General features: G+C 37.7%; 1 protein-coding gene across 1 annotated transcript in view; it reads right to left on the bottom strand.

The window, feature by feature from the left end:
• NBEA (neurobeachin) overlaps positions 1 to 20,265 on the bottom strand; it is a 640,668-nt gene extending 620,403 nt beyond the window's left edge. The window contains 1 exon segment of the mRNA XM_007464249.1: positions 19,963 to 20,265. Within this exon segment, the coding sequence (XP_007464311.1) occupies positions 19,963 to 20,265 (303 nt within the window).
• Positions 20,266 to 23,903: the final 3,638 nt, after the last annotated feature.

The following is a 23,903-nucleotide window of genomic DNA, read 5'->3' on the forward strand; positions in this document are numbered from 1 at the left end:
GTCCGGGAGGATCCCACATGCCGCGGAGCAGCTGGGCCCATGAGCCATGGCCGCTGAGCCTGCACGTCCGGAGCCTGTGCTCCGCAACGGGAGAGGCCACAACAGTGAGAGGCCCGTGAACCCAAAAAAAAAAAAAAAAAAAAAAACAGAAACAGTATTGTAACAAATTCAATAAAGACTTTAAAAAATAATAATAATAATAAAATAGTATAACATCAATAAGAAATTTTTAAGAAATAAAAGATACATTTTCTTGGAGAAGGCTTTCCTATTTTTCTAGAGCAAGGGTCTTCAAACTACTGCCTACAGGTCAATTCTAGCTTCCTGCCTTATTGTAAATAAGGTTTTATTGGAAAACAGCTATGCCTGTTCATTTCCATATTGGTTAAGGTTGCCTATAGTATAATTAAATATATATATATATATATTTGGTCTTTGCCCTCAGTTCCTGGCACAGAGCTTCAAAAATCCCTGGAATTTCATGAGTGATAGGAATTTATTTTGTTATTCATGATTAGATTCTTTTGATCATACCTAAGGTTATGCTAACAAGTGACTTAAGGTGGGCCCTTAGATAGTTTCAAGAGAGGGGATGGCCAATGAAAGACCAAGCATGTGAGTAGAGGCCTGGAGATTGAATTCAGTTATGTGGCCAGTGATTAAATCAATCATCCTACATAATGAAGACTCCATAAAAACTCTTGAACAATGAGGTTCAGGAAGCTTCCGGGTTAGTGAATGCATTGATGTGTTTCTGGGCACAGAAAGGGCATGGAAGCTATGTGTGCCCACTCCAATACCTTGGCTGTTCCTCAGTTGTATCCTTTACAATAAAACTAACTGTCAGTATGGTGCTTTCCTGAGTTCTGTGAGTCATTCTAGCAAATTACCGAACCTGAGGGGTTGCTGTCACCCAGGCAGAAATTCAGATAGCCCCACTTGCAGCTGGCATCTGAAATGGAGGCAGTCTTGTGGGACTGAGCCCTTAACTTGTGGGGTTTGGGCTAACTCCAGGTAGTTAGTGTTAGAACTGCACTGAATTCTAGGACACCTAACTGGTACCAGATAATTAGTGTTGGAAAATTATGTATTTTCTAAGTACTGGTTATGGCTGCCTTCCTACTACAACTTAAGAATTGAGTAGTTGTGATAGATACCATATGGCCCACAAAGCCTAAAATACTTGGATCTTTATAGAAAAAGTTTGCCTACTCCTGTTGTACATAATTAGTTTCTCAAAGTCTCCTCGTTCAACATTTTTGGTCCATATCACTAACACATCACCTATTCCATTTATATATTTACTTGTATATAGTTGTTCAAGTTGACCCTTGAACAACTGTGCAGGTCCACTAATACATGGGAATTTTTCAATAAATACTATATAGTATTACATGATCTGCAGTTGGTTGAATCCTCAGATGTGGAACTGTAGATATGGAGGGCTGACTGTAAAGTTATATGCAGTTTTTGAGTGCTTGAGGTCTGGGCAACCCTAACCCCCATATTGTTCAAGGGTCAATTGTATTTATTTGTCTATCCCCTAGAAGATTACTATTTATAAACAAAAAACAGTTTCATTAATCATTCTATCTTTAGAACCAACTTCTTGGCATATGGTTGACTGAAGTTTAATAAAAACATCTATTCCAAAAACAAGCTTCTTAAAGCATGTTTCTATCCCAGTGTAGCTTATCGTCAACTTTAGTATCAGGTCTATGTTCTAGTTCTTAAAAAAAAAAAAAGGAAAAAATACTATTTAAAATCATAAACTAATAGCATGTTAAAGCCTGAAAGGACCACATGTGTCATCTAACCCAATTCTTATTTTCAGTCAGGCAAAGTAAGGTCTGTAACACGTAAACGACTTGCCCAACTAATTAGTAACAAAGACAAGATTAGACTCCAAGTCCAAAATCAATATTCTTTTCACTAACAATAGCAAACCTTTCTAACACCACAAATGAAAAATAACACAAATAAAACTAAGCTTTGAGGGTACCCCAAAAGTACCCTCCATTCAAGCTACTCAGAGTACCAGCCAATGAGAAGGCAACTGAATCAGAACATGAATTAACACACTGCTTCCTTCATCAAGAAAGTCTTGCTATGGGGGAAAAAAGTTATTTGAAATAAACAGTGTGTTTATTGACAAAATTATTTATATTCTGGCACAAGCTCCTTATCTCCTCTTAGACCAACAAACACTTCACAAATATGCAAACCTGATCTGTGGACCACATTTTGAATAGCAATGTGCTAAATGAACATTCTGTATAGTAGCAGAAACTTACTACTATAATGAATTGTCATATATGTAATTCATATATACAGTTCCCACTTAAGAGGAATAAAAGGGAAAATAACATCTTTTTCTCAGATACATATGGACAGACACATATGAAGTATATATAGAGGGATATATAGACAAAAGATATAGATAAATAGACACATAGATACAAAGAAAGAGAGAGAGAAGCAGAGGCTTGGAGAGATGAAATATTGATACTTGATACTCAAGGTCACAAACCAAAGAAAAGGCAGAGCCAGGATATGAATTCAAATTAGTTGTCCCACGACAGCCAAGCTCTTTACAGAAAACCAGGATACAAAAACTGACTTGACTGAAATAGCATTTACGCATTAATTTATAAATCTAAAAACAGAGTCGAAGACATTAGTTCACTGTTATAAAAGTCCTAAAAGAATCAGGTACAAGATGGAGCAAGAATTAGCACCCACTAATAATACACTTCACCACTGAACAGGCTGTCCTCTGTGACCAATCCTATTGTTTCAGGATAGAACAACCACAACTACTGAAAGAGTATGAGAACACTAGTCTATCTAATCAGATCAACTTACATGGAATGAACATTTTGCTTTGCTCATGTCTCTTTCTTGCCAAAATGTCTTGCTCCACATTGCCCAAAGTCCTCAGCTACAAATTCACAAACTCTCACTTTTCTCAAGTGTTAAATGGGGATAGAAATGCCTCTGTCATGGAGTTATTGTATTAATTGAGAATACTATATTTCCTTTATTCTAAGGAATATTTTTCACATTTTAACATTTCTGAAATCAACATATAACTCGTAACTGATGTGTACATTTAATGTAGTTGTGTTTCTTCTTCCCCACCAAGAGCTGTTATTATATCAGTAACAGTCAACAGCCTAGCAGCACAGCTAACAAAAACTTATAATTACTATTATTTTTTTATTATATTTGGTGCAAACAAGCACCAGATGATCCTGGTTTGTTTTGGAAACAGCTGCATTATAGAACTTTTCTTTATACACTTATATACAAATATATACATGTTTAATGCATTATTTTTATTTCTCCTCTACCTACACTTTGTTGTCTAGAGACCTTGACTTTGCCAACTGCAGTTTTGCCAACCACATTACATTTCAAGAATGTGACTCCTGAGGGTACTGGGAAACCAATGTATTTACAAGGTGCTAATACAGCACAAAAATGGAAATGCTTAACTGCCTCAAAACTCTCTTTGTGTTAGAGAAGGATCAATAGTAGAGATAGAAGCTTAAGCTAAGTCCAAAAGTACAGGCAGGAATTTGCCAGAAGGAAAGCTCACTCCTAGAAAGACGTTAATACTTTATAATGTGCTGACTTAAAGTTCCAGAGCTGGAATGCCCTTACTCCACCCTGTCTACTCAGCAAACCCCTGCTCCCCTTGGAAGCCAATTTCAAGAGAATTCTCCACCTTGAAGTCTTTCCTGACTCCTGCAAATAATTCATTACTTCCTCCTCTGTGATACTGTACTCTAATACATACTTTTACTCACGGTCACAAGAGGATAAAAAAGGCAGAGCCAGAATCTGAATTCAGATTAGTCATTCCACAAAAGCCTGATCACATAATTTAGTTTTTTTTTTTTCTAATTTACACAGTGGTTTCTGTTTCTAGAATTCGAAATCCTTAAAGAAAAGAATCATCTTTCCAATCTCACTCTTTCCCCAGGTTTGATCATACTATCCCTAGGTATGGGCACTTCAGCTCCTAACAATTACCTAGAAATAAAAGTATGTTTAAATTAACCTCCCTCTCATCTCCATCAAGTATGATTATTATTGCTATTATTAAAGGAGAATGAAGATCTCAATTTTCTACAAACACTGCAGCAGATATAAAACTGTAATTAGCTGAGGAAAAAAGTAAAAACTGCCTGGACTTAAAGTGACACCAGTAAACATGTAATACCTTTGAATACATATACGAAGGCATATGAGAATACAAATAAGAGGGAGACAAGAAGGAAAAAGTAGAAGAAAGGAAAAAGATAAAATATTTCAAAGTAAGAAAGTAAGGAGTTTGCATAATGGAAAATATTAAGTCAGTAACTTCTCTGCTGCCTAGGTTTCCGTATCTGAAAACAAGATAATCTTCGAAATCTTACCAAGACAAGCATTAGCATTGCAGAATTCTAGTATTCTAGTATTCAATTCAGAGTCTTATTTAAAATATGGCACTCCTGATAATTAATACTGAAATTAGCAACCTAAATACAATAGGGGACTCTTATTCCAATAAAACAAGTAAATCTTCACAAAGTATATATATATTCTGCTCTCTATATAAAGGTAAGGTTAGTTCTCAATTTCTTGTTTTGGTAAACAGGGCATACATGCATTTCCAGAAAGCGTATTTTCATATAAAATTTTTAACAGTAACTCACAAAAAGCAGTTGTTTATTCCATTAAGAAACCATCTAGCAAATTTTATAAGCAAAACATGTTAGAAATAACAGCACTTCATCCAACTCCTACAAAACAACTACATCTTATTCCATTTCTTCAACTCTGTAGCAATGCTTACAATTTGCCTTCCAAAGTATCTGCTGACAATAAAATGCATTTTAATTTGTTGCAATATTGATTTCCATGAATTATTTAGGCAACTTTTACCAGGGCAGGGAGAACATGGTTTTCCCCAATGATATGCGGTTTTTAAATTGTTGCCATTAAGTCAATGCACTAGTTAGGATGAGGTTTACTGACACTTAACAGGAAAACCCACAATATGAGTGGCTCAAACAATATAAAGATTATGTATATATGTGTCTGTAAGTGTAAGTATATACAGTATATGAATATGCAGTGTATATACACATATATACACATGCATAAGCAGACATATTAAAAGAAAAGAGAGCATGCTAGAATATCTATTAGTTTCTTTCTATACTTACAATGGTTCATCTACTTTTGAGACGTCCCCTATAAATCAGTGCTGTCCAATAAAAATATAATGCAAGCCATGTTATGTAATTTAAAATTTTCTATTAGCCACATTAAAAGAAAAATATAAAAGAAAATAGGTGAAATTAATTTATATTTCACTTAACCCAACATATCTAAAATATGATTTCAGCATGTAATAAATATTTTTAAATTACTAATGTGATATCTTTCTATACCAGCTCTTCAAAATCAAGTGCTCATTTTATGCTTATGGAACATTTCAAGTGCTCACTAGCCACATGTGGCTAGTAGCTACTCTGTGACTGCACAGCTCTAGACAGATCTAGCCATCTTCCAAAACTCAATTCAAACATCACCACTTTTATGAAGCCCTCCCTTGACTCCCTTGGTACATTTCTCCCCTCAGTGTTGCCCACTATTCCCTAATTTATTTCTATCATAGAATTCACACATTTCATTGCCTGTATTTTTGACTCTCTGCGGTGCTATAAATGCCAGGGCAGGGATTGTGTCTTGATCATTGTATCCTCAGTGTTTAGCATCACACATGGTGTGAGGATTCTAAAAATATCTGTGGAATAAAATGGTTATGTGGTCATATGTGGCATTAGGATGAAAATAAGTATATATATTCAGACCCAACAGATCAGTATTTAAATAGTGGAGGGGGCAAGGGGAAGGAGGAAAAAGAAGTAACCATGAACAAAAGAAATAGAAAAGTTGCAAATTAAATATAGTGACAATTAGACAATTAGAAAGTGACAAGTCAACTGTAAAATTACATAATTCAGTAACAGTGCATATTAAACATTCATAGCTGACTATCATTATATAAAGCAAAACTTTCTAGTTTTTCTTTAAGAATGAACTACTTTAATAGAGTCCCTCTTTAACAACTAATAACATGTGCCACAAATGTGATACATCTAGTTATTAAATGTTATTCTCATAAACTACCTCTCCATTAATATATACCTTTATTCCTTTTACATACAAAAATAACAAGTTTGGGCTCTAAGATACAGAATGCATTATCATATTGATCCAAAACCCCAAGTACTCTTTCACTAGAAGTGAAATTTCTGTTGTAAATGTCTATATCCCATATTTTCTAAGCAGGTCATCTTTAATTTATTTCAGAGTTTGGCAGCATAATTTTTCAATGTAATTGGGTGCAGCTGTCATTGTGAATGACAGTTTGCCATGCAGTAACTAAAATACATTAGTTTACCTTTCAGAGTGTAGATCACTAATCAGGTTAAACGTTATTTCTAGAATTTAAAAAGCCCAACATAATTAATGAAAAAAAAAACCAGCAAATCTGACTAAAATCTATTTGCTCAACATACTTTCGATAAAAGTACCTAAATGAGTATTTTCACAAAGAAAAATGCTTCTTCACAGCTACTCCACCCACCCCTAAAATAAGTCCGTCAGTCATCCTAAAAACGAATGCTTTTTGTCTTAAAGCCCAGGATGAAAAAATGTTAATGGTTCAAAACAACTCCAAGACCACTCAGGCAAGCTGGTTGAACTGTGACCAATTAGTGTAGTCAGTCCCTGTGTGGTACTAATGAGACCAAAAAAATGGGTTACACTTCCATTTGAATCTAAACTTAGTATAGTCAATGGCTAAAAGACTGCAACTACAATCCCACCCAATTAGGGCCTGCTGTCTGCCAGGGGGATGACTTCAACAATAATAGCAATGAAACAAGCATGTGAACAGATTAACACCCAGAAGAAAGAAAAAACACAAAATTGACGCCTTAGCATATTTTACTCATAGGAACAGATACTCCAAAGAAACTACAGCGTGAAAAGTCACACTTTAAAGATGAATCATTAAACCTCAACTTTTAAAAATCATGAAAGTAAATATACTATTTTATAAATAGTTGCTGCACTATTACATATAATATTATTTGACCTAGCGTCTAACATTTTTTTCTGGAACATTCTTTGAAATTTTGTAATGCTGCTAATGGAAAAACTATAATTTGATTTGCAGAAAGGAAAAACCACTGTCCTTTAGGGGGTGGGAGGGAACAGGATTTCCTTACAGAGGAAGAAGCTGAACAAAACGGTACTAATACTAAACCAGTTAAGAGAAAAAAGGCTGCTTAATGGTGATCCTGATACTGAACTGCATCAGGCCCACTTGAATTTCCTTCTAGACTTTAGGAAACCATTAACTCTACTTTGATAAAATGTTACTGTTAAGAATTCTGATGTTATAAGGCTGAAAAAATTAAAAATAACTTTCAACACCCTTAGTTTTCCTTTCATCTCTTCCTCCAACTTTACTCTTATTCATGAACCACAAATACCTACACAAACAGAACTCCTCAAATAACTCAATGAATACATTTTATCACCTCCCCTGTGCTTGAAAGACCTTAAAAAAAAGTAAGCCAATGAACACTCATGGAATGAAAAAAAAAAAAAGATGGGGTGGGATTTCTACAAGAAGAAATAAAGCTAATCTGATTGTGGTTTGTAGTTAACGTTAGTGGACACAGCCATGGAAAAACTCCCTCATGACCCGTGTCCCTCTGTGTGGAAAGGTTTTCCACTCCTGCCCTTTATATGCTGGGAAACAGTTACTTGTCCTTCAAGATCCAATCCAGAGTCACTTAACCAATGATACCTTCCCAGATTCCTCCAAGCAAAGGTAGTGGAACCATTAATGTCTCCATAGCATTTTGTTTAAATCTTTGTAATATCACTTTTTGCCAATGGAATTTGTCTGATTTTTCTTCTTTTTCCTGTACTGAACCTCAAGTTACTGAAGGTAGGGACCATGTAATTCCTTGTTATATTCCCAATGAGAATCTTGACTCTGGCAATAGAACACTAGGTTAGGATTACTCAGTAATTTATTTAATCATCACTTTAAGTGTTCTGAGTGTGCCTGAGTTAAAAGAAAGAAAAAAAAAAAAAAAAAAAGGTATGCTTCTCCGTAAGAGTTATGACCCCAAATGGGCTGAGGCAAAGTGGAACTCCAGGCACCAAGATAAAGTGGAAAAAAATAAATAAATAAATAAATAAACACTGGACTAAGAGAGAATCTAGGTGATAGTTCGAATTCTGTGAAAACCTACAGGATCTTAACCCAACTGGTTCTTTCCTCACCTATGCAAGTGATAAGAGTCAGGCTATTCACCACATCTGAAGACCCTATGATTCCTTATATACATATATACAAACACATCAAAATATCTCTATCCATCCCCTTCCTCAAAAAAATAAAAACTGAAATGTTAAGGAAGAGGCAAACACAGAAATTAAAAGAACCAGAATAGCCTGAGGAGACAAGATTTGTAACTAAGCCAGAAGTGACAAAAACAAGCAAAATATATAAAATGTGAAAAAAAAAAATCCTCTTTCAAAACAAGTTCACGAAGCAGCACAAAATTCTAGATTCTATGTTAAGTACTCAGGATACCAAGGTGAATAAGACAACATTCTGATCTCAAGGGATTCAGAGTCTCTAGGGTAGTCTGACAAGTAAACAAATAATTAAAATAGGACAGGCAATCTGAACTATGCTAAATCTGAACTATGTACAAAGTGTTATGGGAGAGCACAGAATGGGAGGAAGAGCTGTTAGGGGGAGATCAGAGAAGGCATCACTTAAGTGGGGGACAACAGCTGATTCTTGAAACATGAACAGGAGCTCTTTAGACAAAAAAGGAAGACATGATAACTTGAAAAATGCAATGATTATTCAGCAAGTAACAGTCAAGACAGGATAATAAAAGAAAATTCTTCCACTGATGACTCATATCTCATAAGCTTTAAAAATAATTTAAATACTTAATTTAAATTCGAGGACTTTTAAAGGGTAATCAAGTTATAGAAAATAAATACAAATCAAGTACAATAATTTTATGACATTTTATAATAAAATATTGCTGATATAATTAGAGCTGAAAATACTTCTCTTTTTTTTTTTTTTAAAGAAGATGTTGGGGGTAGGAGTTTATTAATTAATTTATTTATTTTTGCTGTGTTGGGCTTTCGTTTCTGTGCAAGGGCTTTCTCTAGTTGTGGCAAGCGGGGGCCACTCTTCATTGCGGTGCGCGGGCCTCTCACTATCGCAGCCTCTCTTGTTGCGAAGCACAGGCTCCAGACGCGCAGGCTCAGTAGTTGTGGCTCACGGGCCTAGTTGCTCCGTGGCATGTGGGATCTTCCCAGACCAGGGCTCGAACCCGTGTCTCCTGCATTAGCAGGCAGATTCTCAACCACTGCGCCACCAGGGAAGCCCACTTCTCCTCTTTTAAAATACCAGACTTAGTTTAACCTAGAAAGACAATGACTATTTTTATTTCATTTAAGATTTTATATTGCAGGTCAAGATGATAAAATAAGATAATGCATATTGTATGCTTAACATAGCGCTTGACATGTAAACATTAAAGAGCAACAAACCTAGGAACAGAACATCTAGCTTTGACTCTAATTTCTGCTTTGCAACCTTGGACAAGCCCCTTAATTTCAGCCGTGGTTTACTTATTATATTAAAGTAGACCCACATTTATTTCAAAGGGGTTGGTAGAGGATTTTAAAAACATAAGGTATGTTATCAACCCCAATTCTATAAATTGCCAATTCCTTCCCCACACATGAAAAGTTTTTTAAAAACATTGGAAATACTCATATACCATCTTTAAATCAGCTGCAAGTTATTTCTTTCAGAAAATGGAAGTAGTTGCTAAAGAGAAATATATCTAGACATTGAACACTTCCATAAAATTTTCTATTAAACAATGTTTGCTCTACTGCAGTGAACTGAAAGAAGAATCACAATTATTGGAAATTATATCACCTAGACTCTAGTTAACTCATTTGTTCTATCCAAGCAAACATGGTATATGTGGTGGTGCATCTGATTAACACTAAAACATAACAAATCTGCTTTTTCTATATAAAATAAATATATCAATGTATACTATTTCTTTCTTGTTCAGAGTAATATCTAAAATATCCACACTTTGCCTAGTGAAAAGGTATACAAATGAAAGCTAGTTACCATTTATAATACTGTATCACCATTCCCCAAAACTCAAAAATTAATACTTCACAATATAAGCCCTTAGATCATTTTGTGTACAAATCCATCAAACTGTCCTGCATTCATTTCTATTTCCTGTGATCAACAAGTCCTGAGTCCTCTATGGGCAGCATTCTCTACCACAGAATCAGCTCACTGATGCTGGCTGGACCCAACCCTCCCTTTCCAGCATCATCTCTTCATATAATGCAAGCCTTTGGGATAATGTCAAGCAGCTACATTTTGTTCAATAATGGAGAAGATTATAGCCTTTGAATCTGAAGGCCTGAGTCCTAGCTCTGGTACTTAATACCTGGATAACCTTGTCTAATACTTCACATTTCCTGCAGTCTTAGTTTCCACATCTCTAGAGAAGGAATGGCATCTGAAAATGGAGTTATTCTGAGGATTAGTTAACACAGCACAATTTTGCAAGTACACTGGAAACAGTTAAGAGCTATTAAAATATACACTAATATAATTTTCTAAAACAACTGATCACAAAATAGTTTTCAGTCCCCTAACTTGCCTCTTACATTTGTAAGTCAAGTAGTTTTCTAAATATTTAAGCTAATACTCCAAGAGGGAGGTATTATTTACCCAGGATCACCCTTCATGGCCTAGTATACATCCAGATGTGAAATTCAGCCATGTCAAGGAAGGAAGAGATAGAAGGAATTCTAGGCAAAGGAAGCTGTGTCACCTCACGCCTATTCATTCCCCAATTTCCCATTAGGAAAAATTACCCCAGACGCTGTTAAAGACTATGCGGGATGCAAAACAGACCCCCTATGTTTCATTAGAAGGTGGACACCTGAGATTCCGTCTCTGACAGGTTCACCAGCTCAGGTAATCCAAGCTAAAACAGAACTCAGTTTTAGTTAGATCATTATTTTCTTTCTATGATCATATGGTCATCAGGCTCAAGATAATAACAAAAATAACAATAGTAAAAAAATAAATAAATAAATAATAGTAAATACTATACAAAGTTAGCTTTGTATCAAGCACTTTACATATATTAATTCATTTAATCTGTACAACCTTATGAGGTAACTCCTTTACACATAAGGAAACTGAGGCACATAAAGTGTGAATGGCTGTATAATACTTCATAACATAGATATAAAATTACATAACCTTTTCCTAATGTGAACATATAGGTTATTGCTAATTTTTTATAGCATTAAACTACACTTAACCCTCATACTTGTCCACAGGTAATTTTTCCTTAGCCTAAAGAACTAAGGATTAATGACAAGAACCTCTTTAAACTTCTTGACGCATATTGGGAAAATGTTATTCAGAACAGCTGTACCATTTTACATGCCCAACAACGTCATTTAAGATTATTTTAGCATGCTGATAAAACACTGGTAATTTTCCTTTTAATAATTTATTTTTCAGGGTATCTCACTATTACCTTATGTTCTTATTTAGTGAAGATGAATTTTCATAATAATTAGCAATGTCTCTTTCTTCTTTCTTGAAATGCATCAAGTCCTTTGCCAAATTATTTTTCTTATGATTTGGCCTATAATACTTAATACCTAAAGTTTTTTTTATAATTTTAATTCTAAATATTAGTTAGGAATCACTGGAGTGCAATGAATAGAAACCTGATTCAAACTGGTTTAAGCAAAACAAGAAATGTATTAGCTTAATGCACTGAAAAGCCTGGCAGTATAAGTGACTTGAAAGGCTCCAAAGATGTCATCAGTAATCTCTTGGTTCTTGGTGCCTCTGTGATAGCTCTATCCTCGAGCATACTCTGCCTTCATGGTAGCAGAGTGACAGTCAAATCTAGATTTACATTCTAACATCTTAGCAACTCCAGTGATGAGTATCTTTTTCTTTCTCCAGCAGAATGAAAGGAGTTACCAAGCTTTCGCAGATGTACAGGTAGATATTTAACCAATATCTGTTACTGATGGGCCAAGTACAGTTTCTATTCCTGGTCCAGGAAAGCAGAAAGGAGTCCAGGGAAGCCCCAAACCATATAAACCAAGAATCAAGAAGAGATGACTCCTCAATCAAAAAATTCAGAACTGGGGCTTCCCTGGTGGCGCAGTGGTTGAGAGTCTGCCTGCCGATGCAGGGGACATGGGTTCGTGCCCCGGTCCGGGAAGATCCCACATGCCGCGGAGCGGCTGGGCCCGTGAGCCATGGCCGCTGGGCCTGCGTGTCCGGAGCCTGTGCTCCGCAACAGGAGAGGCCACAGCAGTGAGAGGCCCGCGTACCGCAAAAAAAAAAAAAAAAAAATTCAGAACTGTTAACAGCAGAAGGAATGGATGCTATGCAGCCAAAACCAAAAGAAATCTACAACATTCTAGCCCTCAGCTACCCAGCCACCTTATACATTCACTTCTTTCCATATATATAACTTCTTAAATATCCATGTTTAACAATGTTACTCTCTTAACCACAACAGAAAATGCACTCATCACTTCACCATGGGTCTGGGAGGCAGGGAGGAAAACAAAGACAATGCCAAGTTACTGGATCCAGCTACAAGTCTGAAATCTTTATGCTATTAGTATTATTCTTGGTCAGTTCCAAACATGCATTTTTTCGTGGTACCTCATAATCTGACAATATATATCTATGTAATAAATTTAACTATCCCCCGTTAATCAATATACAATGGCAAAAGAAAAAATAATAATAATAATGCCCACTTAGAAGAGTGGAGAAGATAAATATGGAGGAAATAATCAAGAGGACATGACTGTCAGCTGACCCATGAGCTGGATCTGGGCAATCAGAGGCTCCTCACCCCCTCCCCTGTCCTTAGAATATATACTCTGCCTACTGTTCCCATAGTGGGAACACTTCCAAGGAAATAGCCTTGAGAGCAAGGTGTTGTTGAAACCATCTGGATGGTATATGTGACTGAACTTAGTTAAGGCCTCTGTAGTTTAACTTTTAAGATTCTGGCAGGCAGGTGTAGAGACCACTCATCTTGCAGCTGCCCAAGACAAGCCTCATAAGCTCCCCTGCTTAATAAACCTGCCAGCTACCAATCTGGAGTGGTCTGCCTCTTTTCTTCAGTCTCTCCTTGCCCTCTGTGCACGGAGACCAGTTTGCAAATCAACAGTAAACAAACCATGGTCACTAATTCAAACCACAGTCCATATACTACTGGTCAGAGTAGCAAGAATTGCCTGTTACAGGAATGGAGTCTCTTGGTCAACCAATCTGGATGCACTTATTACCACTATCTCAGAAGACCTCACTTGTCCATTATCCTCTATGGCCTCAGATTTTCCTTCTAGCAGCTGTACTGCTTTAGCAACCCACTTCCTCTTACTGAGGCTTAGAACTGCCTTAGAAGTAAAAAGAACACAGGTCTTTGTTTACCAAGCTTGAGGTTGCCCTGGAAATAGTTTCCCTAAAAGCTCAGTAAGCTTTTGGTCAATTTATTTCAGTCAACTGGTTGAACTAGTAACCAAAGCCAGAGATCTTGTCAAGATACCAACCTAGATTTTAAATTTCATAGCAATATTCAGTCTCATAGCAATAGGCCTTCACATTACTCATCCCTTAAAACACTCTGCTTAATGATTTCCCTTGAAGCAATGTGAAATAATAAGCTGGATGAGGCACAGCTATTCTATCACTTGTTCCCTGGTTGCATCCTCTTTTAAAACTCTTAGTAACTGGATTGTTATTTTGGTCAGGAGGTTGGGAGTATAATGCATGAGGTGCTTGAGAGAAGCTTGTAAAACAGAACTTTACCTGGCTTTAAACTCCTGTCTTTCCTTTTACCAATTTTAGCATGAGATAAAAAAACAAACAAAAACACACACACACAAAATTGGGCTTTCCAATCCTCATGGTTCTTGATTTTCTGATTCTCTTGTATGGTAGCTACAGGCAGAAAAGGCCTCTCTTACTTGGAAGGACAATATTTTCTCCCCTCTGTGCTCTCAAGCATTCCAGCTTGGACCAAAGCAAACTCCTTTCTTATAAGGCAAGAAGTGGACAACACACTTGAGGATCCCTAAAGTTCCAATTTTAGTAGCTCCATGGGCAAAGACAACCCAGGTGACAATCGACAGCTGTTCCATAATTCCTTTTAAGGAATTTCTAGGGGAAAGCAGTCCTTACTGCCTTGCACTCCATTTCAACATTCAAGGTCTGTTCCTACAATATCCCACTTCCAGTTACTAATGTCTACGCTAGTAAGAATTCCTTCTATTTACAAGTGACAAAAATCCAATTTAAACTGACTTAAAGCTAATAACAATAATAAACTCTGAAAGAGAGAATTTAATGGTTAGAAGATAATAACCACAGACACAGAAAACTCCAAGTGCTCAAGAAGAATCAAGAATATATTTATCTCTCTTGGTTTCACACTTGGTGAAATTCTAATACAGGTACCTACAGCTGTAGGATGAGTCTACCAGCTCAACATCTCCAACAGGAAGAGTTCCCAAGTCCTGTGACTCACCCTGTGGCTCCCCTCAGGTTAAATGCTCATCCCTGAACCAATCATGGTGATACTGGACATGTCTGGGTTATACACCAGCCCACCTGAACCCACCTGAACCAGCTGAACTAAGAATGGAGGATGAGTGGTTCATTAAAGGAAAATTGAGGTACTATTACCAAAAAGGGGAAATGTATGCAAGACAGACAGAAACAAGAAATGCCCACTATTCCTAGTAACATGACAACTGTCTACATTTTTTAAAAATTTCTATTCAATGCCATATATATTATTCTTTGTTTAAAATAACGTGATCTTAGTTACATGTATATATACTTGACATACATATATTGAAAAATAATTACCAGATTCTTATTCCAAGATGTCAGTTCAAAATAATATTTACATATATAGTAATGCCTACATAGAGAACATCATACATATTCAACAAATATTTCTAATTATAAGAATAGGCAATACATTAACTTTACATGAGTCTAATTTATTTCAAGATCTTGGGTCTGGACCCTACTGTTGAACAGAATTTCAGAAACTTGTCCTCTACTGCCTAATAATGGTGTCCTGCATACTCAAAATGCACTTAACTTATCCAAGAGCCAGAAATACAAAAAATAAATATACATAATATAGGCTTTTGCTCTCACAGAATTCACAGCATAGGAGTGGAAACATGTATAAATAACTAAATACTATACACAATACTAGAGAATGATAGGTATATCTTTGTATAAGGAGATATGCTGACATTGCACAAAATATCAGAAGTACAGGCAATAAATGAAAAATCTATGAAACTAACTGATGCAAAATAATATTAAAGTAAATAGTCAAAAATGTGGATGATTGAATTGTATAATACTGCTACATCAGTGATCCAAACTGGGAGCTGATTTTGATGGAACCAATGAATTTCTTGACACTGTTTGAAAAATGTAGAGCAAAAGATAAGGGAACCTTGAGATACATTTAATTAGCCACATAGTATTTGCCAAAAACTGACTAGAAATATAAAAAATACTTATTTAAAATTAATATAACTTGATAACAGACTCATTATAGAATATATGCTGCTTAATGTCATTATATGACTAAATTAATACTTTTGAGGAAAACCTCAGAACTCCTTAAGGTATTGAAACTTCCAATATTTACATATGCACTCAATTTAATTTTCAATACCTGATAACAAGAATAAAATATAATTCAAATTAATATGAAAAGACTTACATGTCAACCTAAATTAAAATGTAGGAAATTCTTTTAATATAAATAAATGTGGTTTTATTAATATTAAGGACTTCATGATTCAAAAATGCAACCACATATTTTTAGAGTAAATTTAGTTCAAAAACATATCTTTTTGTTTGTGAAATTAAAAATATCTTGAAAATATAATTTTAAAGATATTTATATCAAGCTGCAAGTGAAAAAAACTCTAAGGAAGAGAAGTTACTGTCACATTCAAGTATAGAAGAATAACTTTCAAATTTCCTTTGAACAATAATACCATGATCCATATGTCAAGAGAAGAGAGGCCCTTAGCCCACAAAGTCCCCTCAAAGTATCTTGTTATGCTTTTAATACAATATACAGTATGCCACTCAGAACATAAAAAAATAAAATTATCAGAGGAAATATTTTCTACAGCTAAAGATACACTAATATATTGCACAATTTGTGAAAAAATAACTACAAATTAAATGTTACAGATTTATACTACTGAAGAGAGCTATTCAAAAAAGTCCTACTGTCAATTCTTTAAGTAAATATGAATCCTTTATTTTATCTTTTCTAAAAATAAGTTTATATTAAAATCTGTGATAAGAAGACACGTTCATGTTATAAACAAAGAACACATTATGTATACATAGAATTTACTTCAAGGAAGGAAAAACTTTATATAAACATATGTTAAGTGTGTTTACAAAGGAAGCAATGGATTAAGTAGTATGCCTGTTTTATAATTGAAACAACCAACAAAGTTCCTTTTCTACAGTTAAATGCTCTTATACTGCCACATTAAATAATACCTCCCAAAGCCAAAATTTGTTGATGATCAGTTTTTTTCACCGGTAAAGCTACAATGCAAAATCCTTGACAATACACTCTCACTGTAACCTATTTACAAACAAACTTACTCATCTTCCTGATCTTGTCCACCTTGTATTTGAATGTTTCAAGTCAACTATAATATCATTGTACAAATATGTTCATCTACAATGGAAATTACTCATTTTATTTCTCATTCCATGGTGATTCTTCAACAAACTCCCACAATCCACCTAATAGTGGAAATGGACCTCTACCTTTGGCAAAAGAAAAAAGCCCCAAAATTACAACCATGGCTGTGTTAAAGCAGTCCTATATTTTAATGCATACTTCAACTTTACTCTGCAAAACTTTTAATTCTTTGGGCAAGGCATGTGAGAAACCTAACAACCAAGTATCAGTATTGTCATCATATAAAGAAAAATAACGTACAGAAAAAAAAGGAAAAAAAAATATTCTGACAAAGGTGACTGAGACAGGGTTTTGTTTAAGGTAGAAACCGTTTCGTTTTGAAGTTTCATTAGTTCTCCTTCCTTTCTTTTCTGTCATAGAAATCACTGTGATAAATATTTCACTATTCCACCTACTTTTTAATTTAATGTTTTAAATTAAGACTGAAAACTGAAAAAACTCATTTTAGAGATTAATATTAGAGGCTTCCAACCTTTAGCAAGTCACTGAGTGCCCTAAATGGATTTTACTGATTTACTCATTAAATAAATAGAATTAAGTTTTGATAATTATTTTTTAAATGCCTATGATCTCCAAATATTTTCTCAATCAACTTAAATTTTCACATGACATTTTCATCATGAGTATATTGGAAAGATAAAGCACTAAACCTACCATTCAAGAAATACTACACTGCAAATGACTAATGTGTATTCCACAATCAATATAATTAACAACTTAATAGTAAATAGCTCCTTTTGTCATTCTTTTCCCCAAAAGTTTTCATTTAAAGATCAATTGTACTCTTTAAATACGTGCAAAGAAATTTTAAACATAACTTTCTTTAGGCCAAAAATAAAAATGTCTTTGTAACGCAGTTACAATGTCTTAAATGAATTTGGGGATATACCATGTCAGTATTACCTTATTTCTGATTACTCTAATTAAGCTTAACAGTAAAGTTAATCTTTAAAATAATGTTTGCATATTGAGACTTCATGCCAGATTTTCACTGCACTGAAGAGAATTAAATTTCTTTTTTGCCTCCAAAGAAATATTTCACTTCCTTTCTTAACCTACTGTATATCTATAGAACCCCATCTGTTAAGAACTGATCCAGCATACATTGCTACTGCTGCAGAGTCCAAACTGGTTACACATTCAAATCAGTTTCCAGCTTGTGGGAGCCTATATTGCCTCTTATCACGTCAAAATGTATTAAGTAAGCATACAAATACTTATTAAAAATAACCTAATATCACACCATCTAAGGTAAAAATGGTATTGGAAATCTGGAAAACTGTAAAAAAAAAAAAAAACCTTTAAATGTTTCCTTTTAAATTTACATAAATACAGTACTTGATAACCTACTAACATATTTTGAGATTTCATCTCGTTAAAAAAAAAAAAGGGCAAGTACTGACCTCCTATTTGCAGCTGGTTATAATTAAAACACCCAAGAAAACAATATTTCTATTAGTGTCTCAAAAAGAATTTGGTTATACCAACGCAGTGACAGTTCCCCAAACTTACACTGACTTTTTGTGATTTGTCTGATAGGTACACAGAAGTACAAAGAGGCGTCTGGTATTTAAACAGGAATAAATATAACAAAGAAAAGTCAAATATTCTCTTTGACGTGGCACCCCAGCAAAACAAACAAACAAACAAAAAAAACAGCTTTAACTCTTCTGTGAATTTAAGAGGTACAGAAACCAAAGACATTATCTAATCCCTGTCCCTGTCTCAGGGCACCACTGCTGTAGCTGCAGCTTTCTTTCAGTTTTCCAATAGATCAAATAAAAATAATTGCTTAGCTGAAAATTCTGACTGCATGGGTGTGATAAAATCTCCTTGCAAGCAAATTTTTATATTCCTGTGACTCCACACCAAATACAATAGCCAACTGATTGCTCCTGATTTAAGCTTGCCTTCCAAAACCCAACCTTATAGTTTGTCAGACTAGGTATTGCAGAGGAAACTGTTTAAAAAGCTTTGCTGCAGCAAAAACTGCACTTACAAGGCATTAAAACATGAATTAATCTTAAATGAACTAGTCTTATTATCCGAAATCTACGATTCTCCTCTTTATTTCTTCCCCATGTCTTCCCCTGACATCTTGAACGCTTCTTAGCCTCTCTGTAGATAGATATCGCAAAACATTAAGTCATACACAGTTCTGCAGTAACTCTTTCTTATCACGAAGGATACCAAAACCTAGGGTTGAATTTAACACCTTTCCTCTAATCTTTATCCACATGCCATGCTCTCTGAAGGCAACCATAGAAATCAACCTGTATGATTTGGTGTCCTCACATTTTAACATCTCATGTGCACAAAAAAATGACTTTAAGAGGTCAGCATATTCAGGGCAATATTACAAAGAAAGGAAGGCTACCTAAAAAGAGATTGGGGGGGGGGAGGGGAGATACAGCCACAACACTCTCCAACATAGCCTCGTAATATATTTAAAGGCAGATGCAAAACTGCATCATTTTTCCTCCTCAATGGAAAACATCACCTCCCAGCTGCTCAAGTTGGACTTAATGCGCTTCTCGCATTTCAGCAGCACCGGGGAATTTAGGCTCCAGGGGCAAGGCTTCCATCCTCAGAGAGCCACACCACGGACAATTAAGAGTGTCGGAGAAAGAACCCCGGAGAAAAGGAGGCCTTCCGCTCCCCCTAACTAAACTCTCAAGTCAACCCAAAACCTGCACGGCAAGGAACAATTGACGACTCATAGTCATGAGAAGTGATAATAAGCGGTGTTAAGTTGGGCTCTGCGCTCAAGTGGCAGGAGAGGACCGGAGAGCAGGGACGTGGCGTGGCTTGGGCAGCGCGCAGGCAGGTCACCCGCTAAGCAATACCCGCCGGACGATCTGGGCTCGCAGGGACGCGCTGCGTGTGTGACCAGGGGGGTGGTGGAGGGGGGGGAGCCAGCGTTTGGGGAGGGAGGCCATGGGGGCTGGGAGGCAGATGGCGAGCACGCCTTTTCCCTTACCAGGTTGAGCACCGTCTCCACGATGTCCCTGTTGCTGACCTCTCCGACCTGTATGAGTCCAATCAACACTGCGAATTTCATCCGGATGTTGCGGATCGGCACCGAAGGGTTAATCATCCCCGCGGGCAGCACGACCGAGCCGGAGCCGGACGCCCCTCTCAGCTCCCCCATCCCGCTGCCGCCACCACCGCTGCCCCCGCCGCCGCCGCCGCCGCCGCCGCCGCCGCCTCCGGCCCCGACGGCAATGAGCCCCACGGGTTGAGGCTCGAGCCCCGGGCCCGGGCCCGGCTTCTCGCTCGCCATTTGCCCCCCTCCTGAGAAGGAAAGAGCCGCGGCGCTGCCTCCGCCGGTACCGTTATACCTGCCTCGGCCCCCGCCCCCCGGCCGTCGCCTCGGAGCCCCAGCATCCACCAGCGCCGCGGCGCCGGGCCCGCTCCCCGCCTGCGCCTCAGCCCGGCCCTTTCCGGCGCCCTCCCCGGCGGAGGCGGAGGGTTATTCTCAAGCTTATTCCCGGCGGTGGCGGCGCAGCTAACCGCTGCCCGGCGAGCGGCAGTGCCCGCCCAGCAGCTGTGCCGCTGGGGCCGCCGCTGCCTCCTCTCGCTCCCCCTCCCGGTCCGTCCGGCCCGGCCCGCCCCCCGCGGAGATGCTGCCGCCTCTCCGAAAAGCCCTGAGGCGCGAGCAGCTGGCCGCGGCGCTGGCCGGTGCTGAAGCTCAGGCTGTGGCCGATGCTCCTAACGCCGCTGCCGCCACCGCTACGGGTGCCACTGTTGTTGTGAAGCCCCGACGCCGCCGCTCACTCCGCCATGTTGCCGCCCCCTGCCTGCGGTACTGGCCACTGCGCCTGCGCAGAGCCTCCGGGGGGCGGAACCCTCGTGCACCCCCTCTTTTGCCCTGCCCTCCTTCTCCTTCCACCCACCCAGCCCGACACCCCTCGTCCCTCCCCCAACCACGCTGAACGGATAGACAGGTGAGCAGGTGCATGGGGACCGCTGCCAGACACTGAGGCGAGCTGGCAGAGGCGGGGCGGGTGGTGGCTTCCTCACAGTTTTTCCCTGGAGGGTGGATTCTCCCTGCGGGGAAGGACACAGTGTGTGTCTCGCCTTCGCTGCCACCTCCTTAATTCCCTCAATATCCTCTTGCTAGGAGGAGGTTCATCATCTTCGTCGTCGCATCCAGCAGCTGCTACTGCCAGTGCCAGGTGCCTTGTAAGGTAGGGGAGTGGCAAACGGCCTCTTTCTGCCCCTCTTCGCCCTTCCCTCACTCCAGCCTGCCGGGCCCCCCTGGAATTTCCCAGTGAAAAAGTGGCTGGCAAAGCAGAAGCAAACGCACTGTGCGGAATGATCCTGCATTGTCGGGGGAAGGATACAGATGGAGTATAGGGGCTCCTTTTCTACAGCCGTGAAAGAGGCTGACACCTGCACACATAGGCACGACTTAAAATAGAACTTGTCAAACAGTGATCCACTCTGGATGGAGCTCTGAACAACAAACAGTTCTCGAACTCACCTCCCAGACTAAAAAGGCTGCACTGTGTGACACTGTGGGGTAGTAGTTTGGTGGGATACACAAATGCCACATTTTAAAAATCAGTAACCATCCTCAGGTATGATGCCTCCCTTTTGCTTAGGCATGTATAGTTCAGAGGATTTGGGAATTATCTTAAAATATGGGTAATTCTCTGCCAGCCTAGATCTGTGGTAAAAGTAGATTTCTGTGTCTTCACATATATAGAATGAAAAAATTCCTTTTAGTTTAAAAAATTAAAATGTATACAGCAGTCTTGCTGCTCGTGTTGAATTAAAACTATATAGGCATGACTGCTGTTTTCCTCGAAATGAAGAATGTAATTTTCTTTAATATTTCATGAGGTATACCCTTTTCAATAAAGATAATGTTGGAAGACACCAGAACTGTTAGGTATCTTAAGGTATATTCAAGTCATTTTGTCATCTCAAGTGAAAACAGTCAATATACAAATCTGTCATAATCTCGTTTGTTATTACTAATATTTAATTGGATTGGCTAGTCAAGTTAACTCCCAGGGTACTGGAACACATTAAAATTCTAAAGTACCACAGGTCATGTATAACAAAATTCCTCAAGACCAGTGCTTAGGATTAGTTCCTGGTTGTGTGTGTTTGTTTAAACTTGTGCTGAAGTAATGGAATTATTAAAATAGTTAAGCAAAAATTTCTGAAAGGAGTGGTGATTGGGTTAAATTAAATAGCAAGTGAATTATAAAATGTTAGAAAGATTAAAAGTGTATGGGAAATTTATGACACCTCTAAGACTTAATAGTGTGACTTAGATATGCTGTCACTGAAAAATCCTGTGACATATATCCACCTATAGCATTTTATCTGTCCCAAGTGAATAGCATCTACTTTTGCGAGCACTATTTTCATTTGCAAGTTTAAAATGATACATCTGTCTTACATATGTAAATCCAGGTTGAAAGGTCATCACACTAGCTTCTTTTCACCCCACTGTTCATATATATGGCAGCAGGTTGTACCTTTTACTACTTTTAGACTTTAAAAAGTGTTCTCCAGTTCTCTGTCAGCTCCTCAAAGTTGCTGGTACTGTGCAAAGTACACAGTCTTTTGAATCACACTCACAACTTACTACCTGTGCAATCTCCTCAAGTTATTGAACTCAGTCTTCTGATTCACTAACAGGGATTAGAATATCTATCCCATAAGGAAGTGAGAATTCAATGAAATAATTTCAACTCAGCAGCCAGTATGTAGTAAATATGTCCTTGTACCCTTAGGGTACAGGAACAGTCTGTGTTGAATGACCTGTAAACACATGTAGGAACAATTATAACCACCTACAAGGCTTTATAATTGCACAGTTACATGTTTTCAATACTGCCCCCCCGCCAAAGCATAAACTTTTAAAAATTCAAGCAGGTCTGTTTCACTTTAGTCTACAAACCTTCTTTTCTTACAAATGTACCAGTAACTTAGCATTTACATTAACAATATTCTGAAATGAAAGATAGCTATATAATGAGAGGCTACCTATAATGTTCATTTTTAAATCTCCAGATTAAAAAATATATCTTATGTGGTGAATGTCAGTTTTGTATAGATTCTTGCTTTAATAGATGCATACCTATACTTCCAAAGGACAGTCCTTCAAAGATAAGAAGCCCCTGAATCTGAGTTTCAAGAGGCAACATTGTGTAATGGTTGAGAACACAGGCTCCAGACTCAGTGGAAGCTGGGTTTGGATTCCAGTTCCACCACCCACTTATCTGTGTGATCTGGGGCAAATGAATTCTCTTCAAAGCCTTAGTTTAGCCATCCCAAAGTAGAGATTCATAGGATTAAAGGATGAAAGGACATAATACATTTAAGGTACTTAACATAGTAGCAAGTGTCGATAATTAATGTTTCCCTTCATTGGCTGTGGGAAAAGACACAGCTGTAAGTATTTTTGTGTTTTCAGCACCTAACATGTCTGGCTTATAACTTACATTTAATAAAGGTGTTTTAAAAATGAATGAATGAATGGGAATTCCCTGGCTGCCCAGTGGTTAGGACTCAGTGCATTCACTGCCGTGGACCCGGGTTCAATCCCTGGTCAGGGAACTAATATCCTGCAAGCCCTGCAACCAAAAAAAAAGGAAAGAAGACAGCAGTTGTCCAGGCTAAATGTTCCCATTCCCTTCACCTGTCCTTTAAAGAGCAAGTTTCTTGCTTTCCTCTAACCTTTATCTGAGCAGGGTACTCCAAATCCTAGGTAGGTTTAGACAATATAAAATAGAGGGAAACTCTTACCTGAACCTCCATCTTTAGAAATAGATGTCCTGTTAATGTAACCCCAAGTCAAATTAGTTTGCTTTGGTTTGGTTCTGGGTTTTCCAGCAACATGACACCAGTGATTCATGTTTCGCACGTAGTAAGTTCTCAAACAATTTTGGTTCCATTCCC

This window comes from Lipotes vexillifer, unplaced genomic scaffold (assembly GCF_000442215.2).
Source record: "Lipotes vexillifer unplaced genomic scaffold, Lipotes_vexillifer_v1.1 scaffold120, whole genome shotgun sequence".
In the NCBI taxonomy this organism is placed as follows: domain Eukaryota; kingdom Metazoa; phylum Chordata; class Mammalia; order Artiodactyla; family Lipotidae; genus Lipotes; species Lipotes vexillifer.